The 20,897-nt window shown below is 46.0% G+C and overlaps 1 protein-coding gene across 7 annotated transcripts in view; it reads right to left on the bottom strand.

Moving 5' to 3' along the window:
- zgc:66433 (uncharacterized protein LOC321250 homolog) overlaps window positions 1–20,897 on the bottom strand; it is a 34,311-nt gene that overhangs the window by 11,461 nt on the left and 1,953 nt on the right. For 2 of the 7 annotated variants that reach the window (XM_064329367.1, XM_064329366.1), the window contains exons 2-5: window positions 6,924–7,000; window positions 3,172–3,340; window positions 2,314–2,446; window positions 1,099–1,257 (exon numbers count right to left, since the gene is read on the bottom strand). In XM_064329367.1, coding sequence (XP_064185437.1) covers window positions 1,099–1,257; window positions 2,314–2,446; window positions 3,172–3,340; window positions 6,924–6,990 — 528 coding nt within the window. In that variant the 5' untranslated portion in view covers window positions 6,991–7,000. Of the gene's footprint in view, window positions 1–1,098; window positions 1,258–2,313; window positions 2,447–3,171; window positions 3,341–6,923; window positions 7,001–16,975; window positions 17,346–18,643; window positions 19,630–20,897 lie in introns of those variants that run through there. The other 5 variants (XM_064329368.1, XM_064329369.1, XM_064329365.1 and 2 more) reach the window with 5 other exon arrangements.

Genomic DNA, 20,897 nt, shown 5'->3' with positions numbered 1-20,897 from the left:
AAACCTGAACCTGAACTCTCTCACAATGTGTCGGTAGCTACATGGAAAAAGTTTGATCACCATGGAGATTTTGCTCCTGTTCCAAACAAATTTATGCTGAAGAACCTCCAGAAAGTCCGTTAAAGTAGCCGCAAAAAGTCGACCGTGAACACAGGGTTCACCCCACCGGCTAATCAGCAGACAGATGACATATTCCTACCTAGAAACTTCCCAGGCAACACACTATACACAAGCCTCCTTTTCATGCCTCACTATCTCCCTTTTCTTGGAGGACGCAACTTCTTGGGTCCTCCTGCTCGCCAGTATCTTCTTCCTGCAGGGCCTCAAATTGGTTGGGAACCACAATTTCAAAAAGGAGGCCAGCCAGTTGGACCTTCAGATGGTGATCCTTGCCGTCGAGATGCTTGAACAGCAGGCAGTGAAGGCATAATAATTCTCTGCGTGCGAGACATGAAATCCCTGTGCGGCTCACGTACGCGATTGGCCGCATATTTTAACCCCTAAGCGCAGCAGGCAACTTTCCCAGAGTCTGACTGCAATGCCGCCAAGGCACTGACACCAAGTCTCAACAGTGCAATCGTACCAACAGCACAAAGGTACCTCAAAAACATTACAAAGCGCAAAAGGGATAGAATGGTCAAATTATATCAACCCCAAGCCTGTTTTTCATTATAATAACGGTAGTTAGCAAAGGAATACATTCATACTATTCCCAATGCTTAGTCCTTTATTATTTTTTTGCTCTTGTGAGCATGGAAAATCACAAAAAGCTCCTTTGCTAGTGATATGGATGACAAATTAGCTAGCTCACTGGCTAGTCAGCATCTTTTGTCTTCAGACAAGGAATAAATTGGAGAAAATACCCCCCCCCCCCCAGTCCCTTAAATAAAACTCTTTAAAACACTAATAAACACAAATAAATCACTTTTTTGAGTGTGAGGGGGGTACTGTAGGATTGTTGGGAGTTTGTGTGTGAGGGGGGTACTGTAGTATTGTTGGGAGTTTGTTTGTGTATGTAGGGGGGGTACTGCAGGGATTTTCAGGAGGTTGTTTGTGCTGGGGAGGTTGGGAGGGGTGGTGTTGATGGAGAGGCCCTACCCCCTGGGAGGACCCCGTCAGCACGGTGTGCAGGGTGGAGATCTCCGGGGGGCTGCAGGGCAGGCCGTCGTCCTCAGAGAGGGTCCCGCCGTCCTCCCCCTTCTTCCCACAGACGAGGGACTGGGGGGAGCCCAGCCTGATGGCCTGCTTCAGCTGCAGCTGCAGGGGGTGGGGTGGGGGGGCACCAGCGCATCAGTGGGGACCCCACACAGACGTCCAAACAGGTGGTCCTACAGGCCACACCGCCAACTCCATTCGGCTACACTCTTCTATTCAGGTGTAGTATTTGCTGCATTCCACTCAGTCTGGAACACTCTACAGTCTGTTAAGTTAGATTTTTTTCCCCGCATGCCAGAGTCTCCTGCGTGTCTCATAACGCAGGTATGCATCCTTGTATATTGCCGTCGTTATGGGGAGAACAGCTGTGATTTACACACAGAAATAAAAACCCAAGACGGTTGAGGACAGGACCGAGAGCTAAGGAAATACCTAACGTGCCGTAACCTGAGAACGGACGAGGCCGCGGATCTGACGCAAGGACTGTGGAAACGTACGAAACGGGCCCCGCTCAGCAGCGCACCGCGAGGCAACTCGATAAACACCGGAAAGATCCGTAACTCCCCGCTCCCGCTCCGAAAGGGGGCTCGGCCTTTGCGAAACGTCCCCACCCCCCCCCCCCAAATGAACCAGACGCGTTCCTGCCAGCAGAACCCACGGCGCCTCCCCCGCCGGGGCAGCTAGGACTCCCGCTAGCGTCCCGGTTATTTTTCCTGCTGTTGCTGGAGCTGATGAAACATGTCCTTGCAGGACGGGTCAGACCATCGGTATGCTGTGGTGAACCTGCCTCGGACGGGACGGGGCCTGCCGCAGCCCTGAGTCATTTCGGCAGCCCCCCCTCCCCTTCTCTGCCCTGGATCGTACTACTACCGGCTCCTCCTTCAGGGGGCGGGGCCAGTAGGCGCTAGGCAGCGGATAGCGGGGGCCACTCCAGGCGCTGCTCTGTGTCCTTGGGCTTAAACGTGATCTGCTTATTTCCACCCCGGGGCGAGCGGTACCAGGGTGGTAATGCAGATTATCTCTCTCTCCCGCCGCCGCGAAAACACGACCCTGAGCTCCTGTTTGTGAACTCCCGCGGCGCGGGGCGAGTGGCATGGCCCCTCCCCGCCTCTTCCCCCGCCCCCGCCACCCCACGCCCCCCCCCCCAGGGAACTTTACCTGCAGGGACTTGACCTTCCCGTGAAGGCTGTCCTGGGAGGACGCCAGGCCGTCGTTGGCTTCCGACGAATGGGAATCGGAGACGAAGACGCTGTCGTGTGACATGGCCTTGCTCCCCATGTTGACCTTTGAACTTTGAAGAACAAACAAAGGAGGGAGAAGTTTAAAGAAACGTGGAAATTTCAAGAGCTCCAGTGAACTGAAATGGTCTTATCATCTTGTCTGGCTTGTATGATATAGCGGTCGCTGAATCATCAGAGACATTATGAGTCAGAGCCAAGTTTCCAAAGAAAAAGTCAGAAAAGTGAATCACTATCGGTTCTGAAGCAACTATGCCTAATGAGTGGAAATTCACTTGCATCTAACGCATGAAAAAGTCCAAAACACAGCTGGTTTATTATGAAGAGGAGTACGTGGAAGGCAGAGCATTAAGCCCCTGATGTATACCTCCTATTAGGAGAAAATTGTGTCTTTACCGTGCACAATAAAGACCTTCAGTGACAGTAATTTAATCAGCGTTTTCACTGTTTGTTCTGAGGGGGGTTAAATGGTGTATACGTGGGACACCAAATAAACTTCTCTGCCCTTACATTACCAGACCCCTTCAGCAATCCATTCGATAGGCATATTCATGCTGATCTACACACATTATTAACCTTAAAGTTAATTTGAATGCCAGCAGGGGGGACACTGAACCATATAACAAGTATATGACTGTATCGGAATTCTCTCCAGGACACAATGAGTCCTTTGATTCGCTGAGAGCTGCTGAAAGAAGACACAGAGTACTGCGCCAGAGACAACCGCTCTGCTGATGTACCGGACGGCGAATACGGTCACCGCAAACAGCGGTCTTACCCAGAGTCCTCGTCTGCCTCCGAGTGGGCGGGCGGGGCCTCTGGGCCGTTGACATTGTCGCTCGATTGGCTGGATTTCAGAAGGTTCTCCTCAGGTGTGGCGGGGGCCTCTTTTCTCTTCTTCTTCACAAAGAAGTTCTTGAATGTCTGAAATTTGGACTTCTTCTTCGCTGAAATACAAAGTGTTTGTTAATCGCTGTGCCTAGAATGCCACAGAATCCAGCATGATTTTCACAGCTCTTTCATACAAGCAGAAAAAAAATCCAAATGATCCCATCATTAATGACTTACAATCACAATTCTCTTGTATGCCAATGCACATTCACAATTAGGCTCATGGCAGTATATAGGCCTACTTGCTAACACATTGGACTAATCATAATGTCAACCTGGCCAGGCATAAAAGAATTGATCAAAAGAATTAGGCAGCTTCAGCTGATCATAAATGATGCCTCCGAAGCCCAGTAACACCTCTACCCCCATTCAGTTTCTAACTGTAAGAACTGACCTCCACCCACGATACTGTATTACAGTAATGGAACACAGCACGGGCCTAACTGACAGCCAGACTGTGTTTGAAATGTATAAACGTACTCTTGGAACTATTACGGAAACTGCCAGACCCTGCCAGAAGATCACAGAGTTCTTCAAAGAGCAGATCTCGTGAGGAATTTCACATCAAACAGCGGTCTTGCGTTTCAACCCAGAAAACCAACTCCCTCCCACACCTTAAACTCATCTGACCAGCTGACACAGTGCTGGCACAACATCAACTATGCCTCCTGAAACAACCCCCCCCCCCCCCCCGCTTCACTCCCCCCTGCCCCCATGCTTTGTATTCTCACCCACCGGAGCAATTAAAACCCTGCAATACTCCTCTATCATCGCAGACGTTTTATCTGCTCCCCCATGCAGTCTCAGAACGAAAGAGTAGTCTGCCGTCGGAGCAGCAATAAACCCCAGGTTGTATTAATGACAGGGGCGCTAAAAACACTCCCCGCGATTTCATTACCATTAGCACTCACTCAAAGAACACTCAACACCGCCCCCCCCCAGCCCCCCCGAAATGCATTGCGCAGGAATAATAGCCTGCAGAAACGTTATCAGCTGATACAAATACAAGGCGGCCGTTCCGCTGGAGGAAGCCATGTGTTGTTACTCCAAAAAGTTTACATTCAGGGGAGAAGAAAGGCCAGCTGTGATGGAAAAGGTCAGGCTTATTAGGAGCTCAGAAGAAAGACGCTCAATATTTCGAGATGGGAGGATCACATCCTGTGCAACTGTGAAACACTGACCTTCTGTCAAAAAAGCACGGCACTTTATTAGTCTGCGTGTGCAGCTCAAGCCCCGAGAAGACCAGAGGAGACTATATTTATATATATAAACCCAGACAATCCTTGTCTGGCTCGCATGCTCTGAAAATGCTCAAGATCCAATTACAGACAAGGTTTGGCAGCATCTGAGTTCTTTAAAATGGGGGTTGGGGGGGGGGGGGCGGTCAGGAAGGGCGAGGAACCCGCCTCCCGGGCACAAAAACAAAAAATAAAAACCAAAAAAAAAAAAATCAAACACAGCCAAGGAGGGCGACCGCAGCTGATGGCCGGACAGTTTGCATGAATGGATGGGTTTGGACCGCAGAACGACCGCGCTGTCCTTTCCCTGACATCCCGCCAGGCTAACGTCGTTGCGGCGGGGCGGGCAGCGGGGGCCACAGGGGTTTTTTTCGAGTCCCCCGGATTGGGCCACGGCGGCGTGCGGACCGCTCTTGGGGCACTTCGACGGGAAAACCCCCCCACGGACACAACGGCCCACCTCTGCTCCCACGCAGTCGCCCAATCAGATTAAAGCAGAAAACCGTTTACGTTCTATGAGAACGGCCGCTGTCAGGGAGATTAAGAAGGGGCTTTTTTTTTTGTGGGAGCACCCTTCAAGTACAGTAATTCAGTTTCCTAGCACAGAAGAGGCCCTTTCTTTAAGATTATGTGCGTAATTACATAACTCAATCCGGTTCCACATTCGTAAGTGGCCAGTGGTGCATGCTCCCTTGAGACTAGCATTAGACTAAGCATTAGAGGGTTGGATTTCAGCCACCAGTTTCGCTTAGCGTGCACAATCTGCTTCTCAGGTTGCTCTGTACAATTTATATTGATGTTCAGCTGTCTCGACCGGGCTGGACTGAGTACCATCCGATTGAGTGACAGGTGGAGGTAGTGGCTCAGCTGGCTCCAGGCCCCACCCACGCGGACAGGTAAGCCGCAAAGGGATTGCGGTAGCGCAGATCGCTGGCACGACGACGGCATGACGACGGCTTTCTGGTGAGATTCCGAGGGGCCATTAAGCCAGGGGCAAATCCTTGATAAGTGCAGCCACGAGGACGGCCGCCGCCCCCCCCCCATCCGGTCCCCACCCCCAAGACCCACGGCCGTGCGCACCTCCACCACTGACAAATCGTTCATTTCAATGGACCCCGTCTCTCCCCGTTATAAAATAAATCCAATAGAGGGGATTACCTCTCCAGTAAGTGTGACACATCCTGAAGGAAATGGCTAATCCGGCTGCCATTTCCTGTCCAGTAACAGAGCGTGTCTGACCTTGCCGTACACGCCTTTCCTGCTCCAGCCAGAGCAGACAGAGCCAGATAGAGGAGAGCTTTGCTTTCGCTCAAGGACTCAGGACCGTGACTAAGTCTTGTCACTCCTTCTGTAGTCACTGTAGCTAGTGAGCTCTGGAGCTCACTGTGAGCTGTGAGCTTCGTGACTTCACTGTGAGCTAGGAGCTTCTGTGAGCTACTGTGAGTAGTGAGTTCTGGACTTCGCTGTGAGCTAGTGAGCTTTCTGTGAGCTTCACTGTGAGCTAGTGAGCTTTCTGTGAGCTTCACTGTGAGCTAGTGAGCTTTCTGTGAGCTTCACTGTGAGCTAGTGAGCTTTCTGTGAGCTAGTGAGCTTTCTGTGAGCTTCGCTGTGAGCTAGTGAGCTTTCTGTGAGCTTCACTGTGAGCTAGTGAGCTTTGAGCTACTGTGAGCTTCGCTGCTGTGAGCTAGTGAGCTTTCTGTGAGCTTTCTGTGAGCTAGTGAGCTTTCTGTCCCAAGAGACTATGTGTGCACTATGCGGCACTGAACACATCAGAACAACACTTTGGAGCATACAGTACCATCGCCTAGAAACCTTTTATATCATTTAAAATGTTCTACAATATGAAAACAGTATTTCACCTGCCATTGAAACTATAAAGGCAGCCATTCATTAATACTTGTAGAAAGCCTCACCACTCAAAGCAAAATGAAAGCATCACCCAAAGTATATAGCTATTCCATGGCATTACATAAATCCAGAGCAGGCCCTACTGCTGTATAACTGAAGGAATAAAGCTTGCTTGAAGAGTTATATATATATTCATTAGGTAATAAGGAAAGCAAATACAGAAATAGCCTTTCCCTCAAAGTTTTCGCTGAGCATAATTTAAACTCTGCAAATTACCTAGTATGGGTTTTAAGACAATAGGAAAACACAGGGAGACTGCTGGTAAATCTGAATTACTATAATTTATACTTGGATTAAGCATTTTACTTCCTTTTCAGTTGTCAGAGACTAACCAAATTTCTCAAAGAGGACAACTTCAAACAAACAATGCTCAAGCTACACTGAAATAAGACACTAACATTAAATCGGCAGCAGACCACTCGTCATCCTTCAAAGCACAGCCTAGCATGCCCTTTGGAAGCCCTACACAGGAGGGAAGCCTTAAAGCTTTTACCTGGACACTCCTCCGGGGTTTCTGCCGTCTCCTGATTGGCCGTCACATTTGGAAGTCCCGACGCCATGCTGTCGTCACTGCCGGAGACAGACAGGCATCAGTTATTTTTGGAACAGCTAGTGGAGAGGTACCTCCGTCAGACTGACCCCTCTACTGCCCACCCCCCCCCCCCCCAAAGCGGCACGTGGTTTTATCCCCCCAGTTCTGTGTGTCCAGAGGACTCCCTCTTCCTCATCCTCCTCCTCCCGCTACGAAACACAGCAAGTGCCGTTTCAACACCCCCGGGCAAATCCCGTCTGATAATTCCTAAACCTACACAGCGCGTGGTTTACGGCAAAAAATATCACCGTTACATAAAACGCAAACCCGGCTGAGTAAATTACTAACGTTACGACAGTAAATCTGCATCTGCCTTGACCGAACACTTCTCACGAACAGCCCAGCTGACTAAGAATGTTACATAATTGCAACGCGGGCTAGAGGTTAAATGGTGAAATATACAGCTACTATCCGTTTGGCCCCGAGAACCAGTCAAGGATCTCTCCACTGGACAATAATACAGACAGACACATATTTCTGCCTCAACACAAAACACAAGCAAAATTAACAGAGCACATACCATAGGAGTATCAGTTTTACCCTAACTGGCAATTGCACGTTTCAAAAAAGACAATTCAAGTCACTGTGGAATAAGAAGACCGGGTTCTAAAGGCGATTTGGGGCGAGGAACAAGTTTTAGGCGGTGACAAAAGTATGCCGCTTTATCACAGCGGGACAAGGCCGACTGACGATATGAGTGACACACAGAGTACGGCGGCAGGAGGGTTGGGGTTGGGCCCGGGGGGTGGGGGGGGGGGTGGGGGTGGAGAACAACACCCAGCCGAAAGCAGAGGACGGCGCTCTCTCGCTCCGATAAGCAGCTGCCGTCTGTGGCAGATAATCCGAAAAAAAGGGGGGGGGGGGGGGGGAGTTTCCACCCCGCCCCTCTGATCCAGCGGCCGGCTTTAGTCCAGGAAACAGACCGCGGCGTCTCTGACAGCCCTCTTCAGCCCGAGAGGCCCTGGGACGGCTAAACAGGATGTGGAAGCAATTTAGACCCGAGCGACGCCAAGCTAAAGCAGTTACTCTCCCTTTAATGAGAATGATTCGGAATACAATTAGGTCCGAACGTCGGACTTCCTGTTGATATTGTGCAGGAACCTGATGGGGCCAGAATCAAGACAAGAATCAATCATTTCCAAGATGGGAACTGAGGGTGGATCCCACAAGAGTCTATTACTGCTGCATATTTTACCAGGTGGATACGAGCAACTGGGGCTACGCTCTTCTCTCTCCCAGCTCCACATAAGAATTTCAAATCACTCCAGGCCGTATGGATGTGAGCAGCTTATGAATAAAATAATTTAATAATTCATAATAATAAAAAGAAGAGCACTCTCACAGAAAACGCTGCATAAATGCATCTTGAAGTATGTGGAATTTAAAACTAAATCCAATCATATAAGGGGTGCACCCATAAAAAAGTGACCACATATTCCCTGAGTTTTTGTGTCCAATACATTAAATTGTTTATGGTAAACAGCACAGCAGATAGCCATCCAAAAAGCGTTAGGCAAGAGACAACCCTCCAAAACCAGCTTTAACTGAAGTGTGAGACAAAATTCCATGATAACACAAATCCAGATGCAAATTTAAAATAACATATCTATCAACTGGGCTGTGGCATGTTGGAGATCGTTTGGGTATCCCAGAATCTTTTGTAGAGAAAAATGGGGTGTTACACAGAAATAAAAAATGAAAAACAGAGCGTGTGATTTAAACAAGGACGATTTCTAACTAAAACACTCCACTGAAACATGTGGACTTCAGTTGAGGACATCACTGTTACACACCGAAGAGACAGGATGAGCTTCTTAACAAAAAATGTTCTCTGTAAATGGAATGAAAGAAGTGAAACATTAGAACCTCAAATCTGCACTCACCCAAGTATGCATTGGGGTATAAATAACTTTTAAATCTGGAGAAATGGTTCAAAATTTAATTCCATCTAGATTCGGTATTAGTCATTGTGCCAAGAGTCGATAATCTGATCATATTCACTCTAATCTTTGATAATACTGATCTCATATTCAGGTTCAGCTCATATTCTGGACCGCTACCCGCCCTGGCTGTCTCTAGCACTTAAAGGACAAGTGCTTCAGCATTTAGGTGTGCCCGTCATGGATGTACATTTTGGCAATGAATATTAAAGTCAGACGTAATAGGACACTCTGAAATCTGCTTTGAGCGGCTACATTTGGGCCTGGATCCGTAGTTGTATTATTACTGCCACTTCCTACCAAAACAGTTATGCTGTGCTTTCAATCGCCACCCTCCCACTGAGGAGACCGCTGCCATGATTTTTCACAGACATGAAGCCTCCCAACAATATAGGCATCTCGGACAATATACGGACTAGATTACACTCTGTGATCTTGCCTGTGTATATTGAGACTACCCACGATTCAACTAGAGGTTGAGGTCTGGCTAATGGCATTTGTATGTTTATGTTCATAGCTTCTTACCCTTAATAGCTTTGACTGAATAACCAGAAATATGTAAAATATGATAAATATGCAGTGTTTGGAGAAGAATAAAAAAACACTGACTATAACCCACTAGAAATTGAATTCCCCCCCGGCACACAGTTACGCACACACACACACGTGCATACAAACACCACACACCAACGCACGCACGTGCACACACAGTTAGCCATTGAGCGAAATAACATTTGCTGTCCTTGAGCAGTCAGATAAAAAGACATTAAACAAACATACAGTAAGCCTGATCCGACAGCACCTGAAAAATACTGGATTACATCCGCATTCTCAAGTAGTGTGAGAATCTTTCAATATATCATCCATAATGGCACTAAGGAGAGGTGATGGGGATCTGACATCATCTCCACTGTCAATGAGCACAGCGTTGTCAGGGCACAAGGAATGTATGCTGTGTTTTACGAAATGTCAACAAAACAAGCCAAAGCAGACAAAAAAAAAAAAAGAAATAATGAGACAAAAAAAATCTGTCTAAAACACACCAGTTTTCACTCCGCGTTCTGAGTGTCAAAACCTGGCTGCAGCCTTACCAAGACGGCAGGTTAATTTGCCGCTGACAGGGCGGAGAACTGCCTAATTCCTCCCTTGCCGGAAGCTTCCGTGAGCAGGCTGAAGCTGACAGTAATTGGCTGCAGCTGGAAGCCTGCTATCTCCGCACAGGCCAGGCGTCGCTAGAGAATGCCTTCGTTACCGAACTCCGATCCCTCCGCAATTAGAACACATCTCAGTACGTCCCCTCTGCGTCCACCCCTACTAATCAGTTTGTGCAAGCAAGGCCATCGACGCAGCCAATTAGCCCTCTCCATTCCAAATCATTACAAATGACAGCGTAAAACAAAATGCGAGTCCCGTCCCCGTCCCCTGCCTCTAAATCAAACCGCTGATTGTGAACACATGCTCGTCAAATGCAGATCGCACACGAGCTATCCAACATACTTTGAAATCGTGCTGTAAAGTAGGCAATGTGCGGCGATGAAAGTGACAAGATTTAATAGAGCTGTAGGACAACGGACCGTGCGGAGAACGTTCAGGCAGGAAGCGCGGAACATTCTGTCCTCGGTTACAACAGCGAATGAAAGGCGCTGTTCCAAAAACCAGCAAAATGTCACTTACAACAACAGCCCTCAGCGTTTACAGTAACAGATGCTCACAAGGTTACGGTCTTGGCAAAGAACCTAGCTCTTTGTTGACAAGAAAAGAAACAATTGAGCACATCTGACATGTTGCTGGATGAGTGCACTCCATCTTAAAATTACTCTCAATGTCAGCAATATATGGGTGTTTTTTTCAGTCAAGGATGTTAAGTACAACCAAATAATTAATATAAAGGTTTGGCAGGAATATGGGATTTCATTATTAAAAGTCAAATGAGATTTTGTGTTTAACAGGGCAATACTGATCAGCACAGTTTCCTCATTCTCATTTTCAAACAGTATACTGGACTCTAGAGTTTATATGGAGCATACTTCGAGTTACAGAGAAGATTCCAAGCAGATTTATCAGGGAAACCTTTTGCCAAGTGCAACAAATACTGCAGAAGCCACTGACAATCTGCAGCCAACTCACCTTTGCTTTCAATTATTAATCAGACGCACAGCAGCAAAGAATGCCGGGAATTTAGGGTTAGCGGCTAAGCTGTTGCTCTGGGAATCATTTAAAAATTCCGGCGAGGACACACAGACCAGAGAGATGGCTGGATTAGGCCCGAACATTCCGGGATGCTTGTCAGGGGCCGGATTAATTCAGGCCCTGTCAAACGGAGCCAGAGGCTGGCCTCCTGCTGACCGCGCGGGGCTTCCCTAAAAGAGGGCCATTCCTCAGCAGCGTTTTCTCTCGCACATTTCAGACGGCGACACAGTATGGGCCACTCACAGAGGATTTTGCATGATGAAGACCCTGTTGGGTTGAACCGTTGCTTTGCTTTTCAGTCAATAAAATATTGGGAGCTATAATCCAGTGTGCGGATATCCATTTTCCTTCAAATCTTCACACATACTTTTATCCTACACCTGGCCAAATAACTGGTTGGATGTGCACACAGCTACTCTACTGTGCACTCACAGAGGATCCACAGGCCCACAGTGCTTCCGAGACGGGTCGGCCTGTCAACCTTACGTCAAGCGTGCTCGTGAAACGGGCTCCCCGAATCGCACCGATTCAGAGACGCGGTCCTCTGCCCCGACACGGACTTTCTACACAGGAAGAGTACCCTTCTGGAACATCGGCACACATATACGGTTGCTATGGGCTAGTGGGAGGTTGCGTAACCACGGCAGCAGGATGTGCACCGACCTCTGGGAGAGAGACGTACGGACGTGACGGACGTTCCCACAGCCGCTCCGTCCCCTTTCCCTCCCGACCGGATTCTCCGCATGTGGTCCCCACGGCCCCTCTGACCCGCCCCCAGAGACACACGGCACTATTTTCACAAGAGAAAACCTCACTGAATGTTCCCCAGTAAAGTTACAGCCCTAACAAGCAAGCAGGGGCTAATGGACTAACCTTGGATGGTTTCCAAAGCTAGCGCTTGGCAATGACGTCCTACTTCATTTCCAAACTTTTGTGGGATTTCAGTGGAGACAGTGGGCGGGGGAGGGACATAGCATTAAAGGACAGGAACAGAACAATTCTTAGACTGAAGTGAAAAATGTTTTTTATGGATAGATAACAGAGAAGATATGCAACAGCTGTGTAACTGCTTTTTAGTAATATGCAACATGTGCAGGGAAAATTAATTTGGCCACAGAAAATAATGATCAAATGGTAACTATGAAATTTAATCAAACTTCATGTTCCACCTTCTCTCTGCAATTAAGCAATTAAGACTTTGCTTTATTGTAGTCACCTTTTAAAGCAAGTTATCATCAAGTCATTCTTTGTTTTGCAGTTTAAAAAAATTTTTTTTTTAACAGATCTGTCTTGAAAGCCTTCAGATTTTGTGTCACCTCTGTTACGCAGTCATGGATTACTGAACACCTTACACAGGCATCTGAATAAGACACCCATAATACCTTGATTAGTGATTGCATACACAGTGATTACATAGGCTACTCACTACAACACCATCTGGCCTAAGTCTTTCACAGCTGATGTTGACAAAACAATCACCCAGTGGCATGTAATTTAAACCTACCTTTAGCCTATCCTATGGACTAGAAGTCAGTTTCTCCTTTTGCTAAAGATAAGTGCAACATTCAGTATTATACACTTAATAAATTAATGTTTATATATTAGCTACAAACAAATCAATAACAGGCTATATGTCACTGGAAGACAAACAAGATGTAACTGGTTACAGGCACTGTATGATTGAGACACAAAACAAATTCTCTGTAATCGGATCCCAGAACACCTGAACTCTGTTAAAACGGTGATTGCAGTGCTCGGCAAAGGTACCACACCTAATACACTACACAAATTTCCAGCTGACACGCCTACGTGTTTACACTGTTCTGCCTGAGGAAAGAGAAAAAAACGGATGGGACCACGTTGTTCTATTTTGCAGTTGCTCAAGTCAAGCCGACTGACTGAAAAATGGATGCTTTGTTTTTTTGGTAGCACACCAAAATGCCTTTAATTAGAGGTTGGGAAATTACACATGACATGGACGTATGCAGAATGCCATTAAACGCAGCTACGCATGTTAAGAAAGTAGTACAGCCTGCAGTAACCACAGCAACTAAAACTGGAACTAAAATCCAGTGCAAGGAAAGGACACATTTCGCGTGTCCTTTGGAAGCTCGGTCCCACTCACAACAAGCCAAAAGAAATCACGGAAAAACAGGAGTACTCGGTAAGAATTAAGACTTGAAACATTTACGCTACGCTTCGCTAAACCTCTCTTCGGTAAGTCAGAGGGAAATTAATCAGACAAGGGCTTCCACTAACGTCAATGGCTAATGCTGCTCTAGTACTAATCCACTACAGCAGGAATTCTGATCCTTTACAAATGTTTCTAACCCTTGGTCCAATTACATTTTGTAAGATGAGTGTCATGACCCACTTAGCAACGTAGTTGCTACAAATCCAATTTAATTATTGATATGCAGCACACGAGCAGTCACTAACACCCTAGAAAGCCTCATGGGTACCTTATATCAGTGAAAATAGAGCCTAGGAAGGGTGCGGTTGGCTGTAAAAAGCAATCAGACTACATATCAGCTTTGTAATAGCCCTTCACTTCCTGTATGATTCCTACCATGAAACCAAGCGCTTCAGAAGGCCTTTTCAAAAATAAGAGTTTTTCAGAACACACCTCCAGATGATGTTGTTCACCTGAGAGTTTATCATATTAGGCTTAACACGTCAGAACAACGATTGCATTTTATTTTTTGAAAAACATTTGGTTTCATTACATTACATTACAGGCATTTAGCAAATGCTCTTATCCAGAGCGACTTACACAACATTCTGAATAGCATTTACATTGCATCCATTTATACAGCAGGACATACAGTATACTGAAGCATTGCAGGTTAAGTACCATGCCCAGGTGTGCAACGAAGCCAACCACACTGGTGCTAGTCAGCAACGTCTCTCTACAAGACCAAGAAGCGAGCTTTCCACCGAAGCCAATGATGTCACCAATTGCTTCTTTTCACACTGCTAAATCTAAGGCCAACCTTGCACAGACATGGGTGGGAGGAATACATTTCATTAGCTTTATTTCAGCTTTAGCAAGAAGACCACTGGCACCCAATCAATCAATGGGGGGTGCTAGAGAGCGGCAAGGGACAGATCCCTATCCCTGGGCAATGCTATCACCTACCGCCAAATATTATCCTGCATGGCTACTGGAACTAGTGCCTCAATGGGGTTAGCGACCCAGAGCATCCCACTGATTTTTTGTGACATGGTCTAATTTTCATCGATTCTTCAATGAATCTGTTCCATGATTGGATCTACTGACTTCTCAAGCCACCTGAGACCCAGCAATGACCCAATCACAGCCAAGTTCTGGCCCCAGACTCTCCAGTGCTGGAGAGATTACAGAAGAATAAAATGAAATTCTTCCATTAATCACAGTTGGGACATCTTTTGACATTCAGTGAGCAGATCACACTGGAAAATAAGCCAAGCGTATATTCATCAGAAACCGTTATCTCTACCAAAAAAAAACAAAACAATCTCTCTGAAACAATTAATCTTCTTGTCCTTGCTGTCACAGACAAACTTTGGGGAGTTTTTTTTTTTTCCACAGGGGCTGATATTTATTCATCTGCTCTAGGTGATACAACACACAACGCTGACATGCCAAGCTAAACAAAAAAAGTATTTTTGGACCTTGGTATGCTCACAGCAGGCTGGTAAATATCATTGTCACTGAGGTCCTTTTAAAAAGGGCGAGAGTATTGAGCTTCACTTTTAAACCATATGAGCCTCTGCTGTACTTTTTATATTAAATAACAAAGACTTCAATAACTTGCAGCAATCACCAAGATATTATATGTGCCCAAGAAGCATATTTGTCACCAACTGAAAACAATCACTACATGTCAGATTTGCTAGCTTCAGTAGAATTAGGCCTAGTCAGCAAATCTTCCTGAAATAAAGATTATATACAGTGCACTTTGTTGTTCCTGAAGATTAATAATATTGAATATTAATCTTCAGGAACTAGTTTGGAAATAGTTTGTGAATTTTCTGGTATGTTTTCCAAAACAATTTTTGTCTATAAATAGCCTACCTCTAACCACTAGTTGGAAATCTGTGTTAATTCTTCCAAAATTATCCAAACTCACTCTGATTCATCAAAAATCTGCAGCAAAGTAAATGTTGGCATTTATTTTGTTGTACAAATGCCTCTACACTAAAGAATGGCACTAAAGGAAAAGTTTCAACCAACCAGAGGAGAATCCTGGGACAGTACAGAACCCCAGATAGAACCCTAGGGAGGGAGAGTTTGTTACACTGACTTTTGAACTGAGGTCAGAACCAAAACAGAAGACCCAACATTGTACGAGACTCAAACATGCCTCAGATACAAAGTGTGGCTGAATGTAGCCAACACATAGGTTAGCAGTTTTAAAATACCCAGTGATGACGTAGGTCCATAGTGCCCAACCATGTACATGGAGGGCCAAGAGTATGCTGGCATTCCAGCCAATTGCTGCCCCTGCACGAATGAACACACCTTCAACCAGAGAGAATGGAACTAGTTTGTGAAAACAGCAGATGAGGTGATTGGCTGGAATGAAAACCTGAATTCTCTCGACTCTCCATGACACATGATTGGGCACCACTGCTCTAGGTAAACAAACACAACACAACACAAAAAACCCTATCCTGGAAAAACCACCCATTTGCTGTAAGTGCACCTTTCTTCCTAACTCACAACATGAAAAAGAGAGGCCAAAAACCTGAAGAATGAGCAAGAGATTTCACACTTGGTAGGTTGACAAAAGAAAATCAATCTTTTTCCTCCAAGAGAATTACTTCCCAGAATTAGGCTAAACAAAATTACATAGACGGAGAAAGACACCAACTCCATCAGACAGCAGCTGTTGGATGCTTAAATGGGAAAGCACTAAGGGAACAACAGGGCAGATTAGACTGATATGGGAAACATCAACAAACTTGTTAAAGTACACAGATGAAAAGCAGATGCAGTCCATTCCATTGGCTGAGGCATCCCCAGTTCTAGAAGGTCACACAACTTCAAACTGGCTTTGGTGAACACTGCCACAACAAAGCTACAGCAAACCAGTGCTCTATTTTAAATGTGGTGGTGGAAACAAAAATAAGTTACAGTACGACTTCATACAAGCACTGTGAAACTAATGGGAATTGCAATAATTCAAGGGTTCAAGAGTGTATGTTGTTCAAAAAGATTATTCAGTACAGTGACTCAACAATTTTCAGTTTGCTCACCAAAAGAAAAAGAAAAAAGACATGCAAGGCTACTTCTTTTACACAGTCACGAGTAAAAAGAAAAATGTGGTCCCAAGAAGTGAGAAGACAGGGAATCATCGGTATGTTTCTGTCCATGTTTAAACAAGCGCTGCTCTCAGCTCCAACACAGACAAACATCTCACACAAACAGATTCTCTCATCAGCTGATTATAAATGCCTTTATCAAATGAACAATCTCTACTCCTGCTGCCACTTGAGAACAAGGCGATCCCCAAAATGAATTCCTTAAGAGCATTCTGCAGGGAACAGCAGTAAATAATAATCTTAAAAACTATTCCCACAATGTACACAAATGTTCACGCACACCCAAACACAAGAAACACGGTTCATGTTCACAAAACAGACTGGCAAGAGGACAAAGACAAAACTGCCCATGTTTCACTTTAGATGAAAGCTTCACTGATACGCAAGCAGCACGCGCACGTTCGCTAATGCAATATGACATGTTTCAGCAATGCAAGGAGATCCCCACGTGCCCTGACAGGAAATCAAACCAACAAACCATGTGCCATGTTTACTCAGAAACCAGCGCAGACTTACCTTCCCCCCCGCAGGCAGCTATAAAATCCAGCCATCGCTCAAAGATGAAGAAAGTGAGCGAGCAAGAGAACGAGAGAGCAACAGAGACGGTCTCCTCTACTTCATTCTTCCTCAGTGAAGCCCCGAGTGAAAAAAAAAAAATCACACAGCCCCAGCGTCGGTCTTCAGCCACAAGTCCTCTGATAAGTGGCCCTACGCACACTCAGGCACATTAAGACTGTTCCCCGGCACACTGAAGAGGGCAGACTGTGACACAGTTAACTTTGAGAGGAGCCCCTTCTACGGTCGGCCAAAAGTGGGATGGGATGGGATGGGCTGGGTTAGCTCCCCACAGTCCGCCCTGTTGCTCTTAACCGCTTCAAACCCCATCTATTCCTCCTCCTCCACCTCCTCCCACTCCTCCTCCTCCTCCTCCTTCTCCACTCTCCGTCACATAATCCTCACAGCCTGCTGCCATTGTCTCAGCCTGGCAGCTTTAGTGTGGATTTGCCCAGCGTCTCCGTGATAATTAGGGGCGGTGGGTGGGTGGGTGGGGGTTTGGGGGACGGGGGTTGGGGGGGGGGGTGGTTGTGTCCCAAGGAAACGTGAGGGGTGTCCTGCCTGAGAACTCCCTCCATCTAGTCACACAAACAACAGGCCCAGCCAATCAGGAGAGCCGGGCCTCAAAGCCTGAATCAACAAAGGCAACAGATGTCTTTATCTCCGCCCTTGTACAACTGCATATTCATTCAACACGTCCACAGAGTGGCGACGGCTCAGAGACGACTGCAATCACCTCATCAGCGGTGATTTATTATTTTTTTAATTACCACGCTAACGCAGCACAAAGACTGACAGTTTGAATGGCGATCATGTGGAACACGTTATCTAGACATCCAGTCAGAAGAGAGACTGCCGGAAAGAAAGACACTTCTTGTTTTGCGATGGGAATTAGATCATTTTGATGTATGGCAGGGCACAGAGACAGGATTCTTCCTTCATTGGCTGCTTCTCCTCCTGGACTGAAGAGACATCGGCCAAATTAGGCACAAAACAACACAGAAAAACACGCGCGCACGCACGCACACACACACACACAAACAACTGCTCTGCTAGGCCTTTATCCAAGCCTCTCAAGGAAAATATGTGTCCGTGTAAACAACTGCAAGACCAAAGTGTCTACGACATGTTTGTGGCATTTCAAGATTAAATATTTTTATTCAACTGAACGTTGAAAAAAAAAAAAAAGAGACACTTGGCCTGTCAGACACAGCAGGAAATCAGTTTGTTTATAAAATGTGCTCTGCCAAAAAAAAAAGGAAAGAACATGAACCTAGTTCAGTCTGCACACATTTCATAGAAATATGCAGCATAATTTCATTCATATGATCACTTCTTAGTCAGATTACATACTTTCCCCTTCAAAGTTGACATGGCCATTAACAGTTCCCTTATTTAGATCTGCAGGGTCGGCTTCATATTTACAGCAGACAAAAAGCTACAATCATTGCAAACCTTCTGACATAACAATCCTTTCTGTCTGGAGTATTCAACACTGCAGATGACAAAGAGGACAATGAAATGTACCAGAGTGTACAGTTATTCAAAAAATGCAGTATATTTTTCTGAATGTCATCCAATGAATATGAATGTATGTGTTCCCCCTTTTAAGTGAAGCACATATCCTACCTTTATTTCCAGAGGTTTGAAGGAATGTTGGCCACATTTTTTCTTCTTGGAAAAAAAAAAAAAAGTTCGGTATTTCCTGAAACATTTTCCACGCTGACCCAGCAGTGCTCTGAAACCACGGTCAATTTACTGAAAACTCACTATGAAATGTATTGTCATTAAAAAGCCTTAGAGAGGATCTGTTTGAGATCCACACTCAGTCTGCAGGGGTAGCAGAGACAATCTCTCAATAATCCTATTAGAAATATTATGCACCACCTTCAGGATTTTTCCCACAGTACAGACAAGCCATACAAAATACTGTCAGCGTTCAATAAAAATATTTATAAAAGTTTATGGTCTGAATCTCTTACACAGGCCACATTTCATTAAAGAATGTTCAAATCAGACAGCTGCTTACTTTGACTTGAAGTTTACTATCATTATATTAACATTTCTTAGGTAACAGAAGATACGGCACTATCCCAACAAGCATTCTCCAGGGGAGAGGGGAATTCTTTTACATAATTTGTCTCGAGTGTATTCATTTCTACATAATCATTTCTGCCTTAATTTATGACCATGACTAAAATACAAGCAATCTTCTGATTATAATGCAAAAAAACATCAAATAAAGGCAGTGCAGATGTCCCTCCGAACACTTTCAAGACGCAAGAGTTCTGAATGGCGAATGCGCCGTTCCTTATCTTGACTTGGCCGCCCACAATATCTTCTCCTTGAACAGACGGACAGACAGACACACACACAATCTATGCCTGCGAATGAAGCAAGGGGCCCCGTTCTCCTTTCTCTGTCCGATCCCTCGCCTCTTCCACTTTTCTCAGACTCCAGTTTCTTTATTCCTCCGCTGGCAGAGCGATGTTTCTTTACTTTAGAAAGCCCTCCGAATTCCTGCTCACATCTGGAACGCATCGCCCGAGCCGGCGCTCGAACCCAAGATGTAATTAGGGCCATGTACGGCCAACTGTAAATAACTGAAAAAAAAAAAAAATGATACCCTAAGCGCGGAGGAAAAAGGCTGAAATCGGCAAAGACGCAGCCACGGCGGTCGAAAAGAAACCAAAACACTCGCATCGGGGGAGAGATGCGCCAGCATGTAAAAAAAAAAAAAAAAAAAAAGGGAACCCTTCTTCTCCGGTTTCCTGTCGGTGTTGACCCCTGAAACAGCCCGACGCGCTCGAGAGCGCAACGTGCCCCGGCTCTCTCTCCGCAAACTGACGTCCAGCCGGGTTTTTACTGCCGCTCGGCGAAGCACGAAACCCTTTAGTCTGCATTTGCCCTGCGTTCTCAATCATTTCATTAGCAGTCCGTTCCCTTTCGGATCGTTTAGGGGGTCGTTGTGTGTGGGCACGGGGGGCCACGCGAGTTAAAGGCCCCTCTGGAGGGTTTACGAGACACGGCTATAACCAAACGACTGCACCGGTGGTTTTATAGGACTTTTTGTTGTTGTTCTTGTTGTTTTTTTTGCCTGGTTTGTCCCATCCTAAACCGGCTTGCCACTTGTTATCCATGACAAGGAATCTGGTACCCCGAGAACTGTGACTGTGACAGGACTGTTTCCCAAAGAAAATAGGGCAAATTTACTGGTCAGCTGAGGTCAATATAGATGAAAGTAAACCACAACCACTCAGCAGGGCTGCCCTATACTGAACAACAACATGGAAAGTCCAGGCCCTGGGATTCAGGTGACAAAAGCAGAAAGAAATGCCAGCCCCAGTTCTGTTCGAAAAAAAGAAAAGAAAAAACAGAAACACCCTGGACTCGAACCAACCCAGTCACATGACAGCTGAAATCCAAGACGGAAAAAATCTCTGGACCCTGGACCAATAAACTGCTTAAATCGCTGTCACTGTCTTCTGAGTAAACATATACTGCAGCTGCCCAGGTGGCAGTGATGAACTTGAGACCTGTTCACTCCATCTGAGGAAATGCAATGCCATAGATGCCTACCCAGAATCCACCTGGAGTTCTGATACAAAAGGCCTCCTTTTACAGCAAAGGGATTTCATAAGCTGCTCCTCTCTTCAAATTATCTCCAAGGAAAACAGTAGAGGACTTAAGCTGCAAAGGCTGGCTAGCTTCGCTAACTGACCGACGCCTCCATTAATTAAGCACCTTCAGCTGTAAGCCATGCTTTACAATCGGAATTGGGCTGATAATAAAAATACGCTAACAGCAACAAAAGTGACTAGCCTAGCATGACGCCCCTTATCTCCAGCAGTAAGACATCTGCTGCTGGCCTCTCTTAAATTCT

Source organism: Anguilla rostrata, chromosome 3 (genome assembly GCF_018555375.3).
Source record: "Anguilla rostrata isolate EN2019 chromosome 3, ASM1855537v3, whole genome shotgun sequence".
NCBI lineage: Eukaryota > Metazoa > Chordata > Actinopteri > Anguilliformes > Anguillidae > Anguilla > Anguilla rostrata.
The sequence above is the reverse complement of the archived record's forward strand: the minus strand, read 5'-3'. Positions and strand labels throughout refer to the sequence as shown.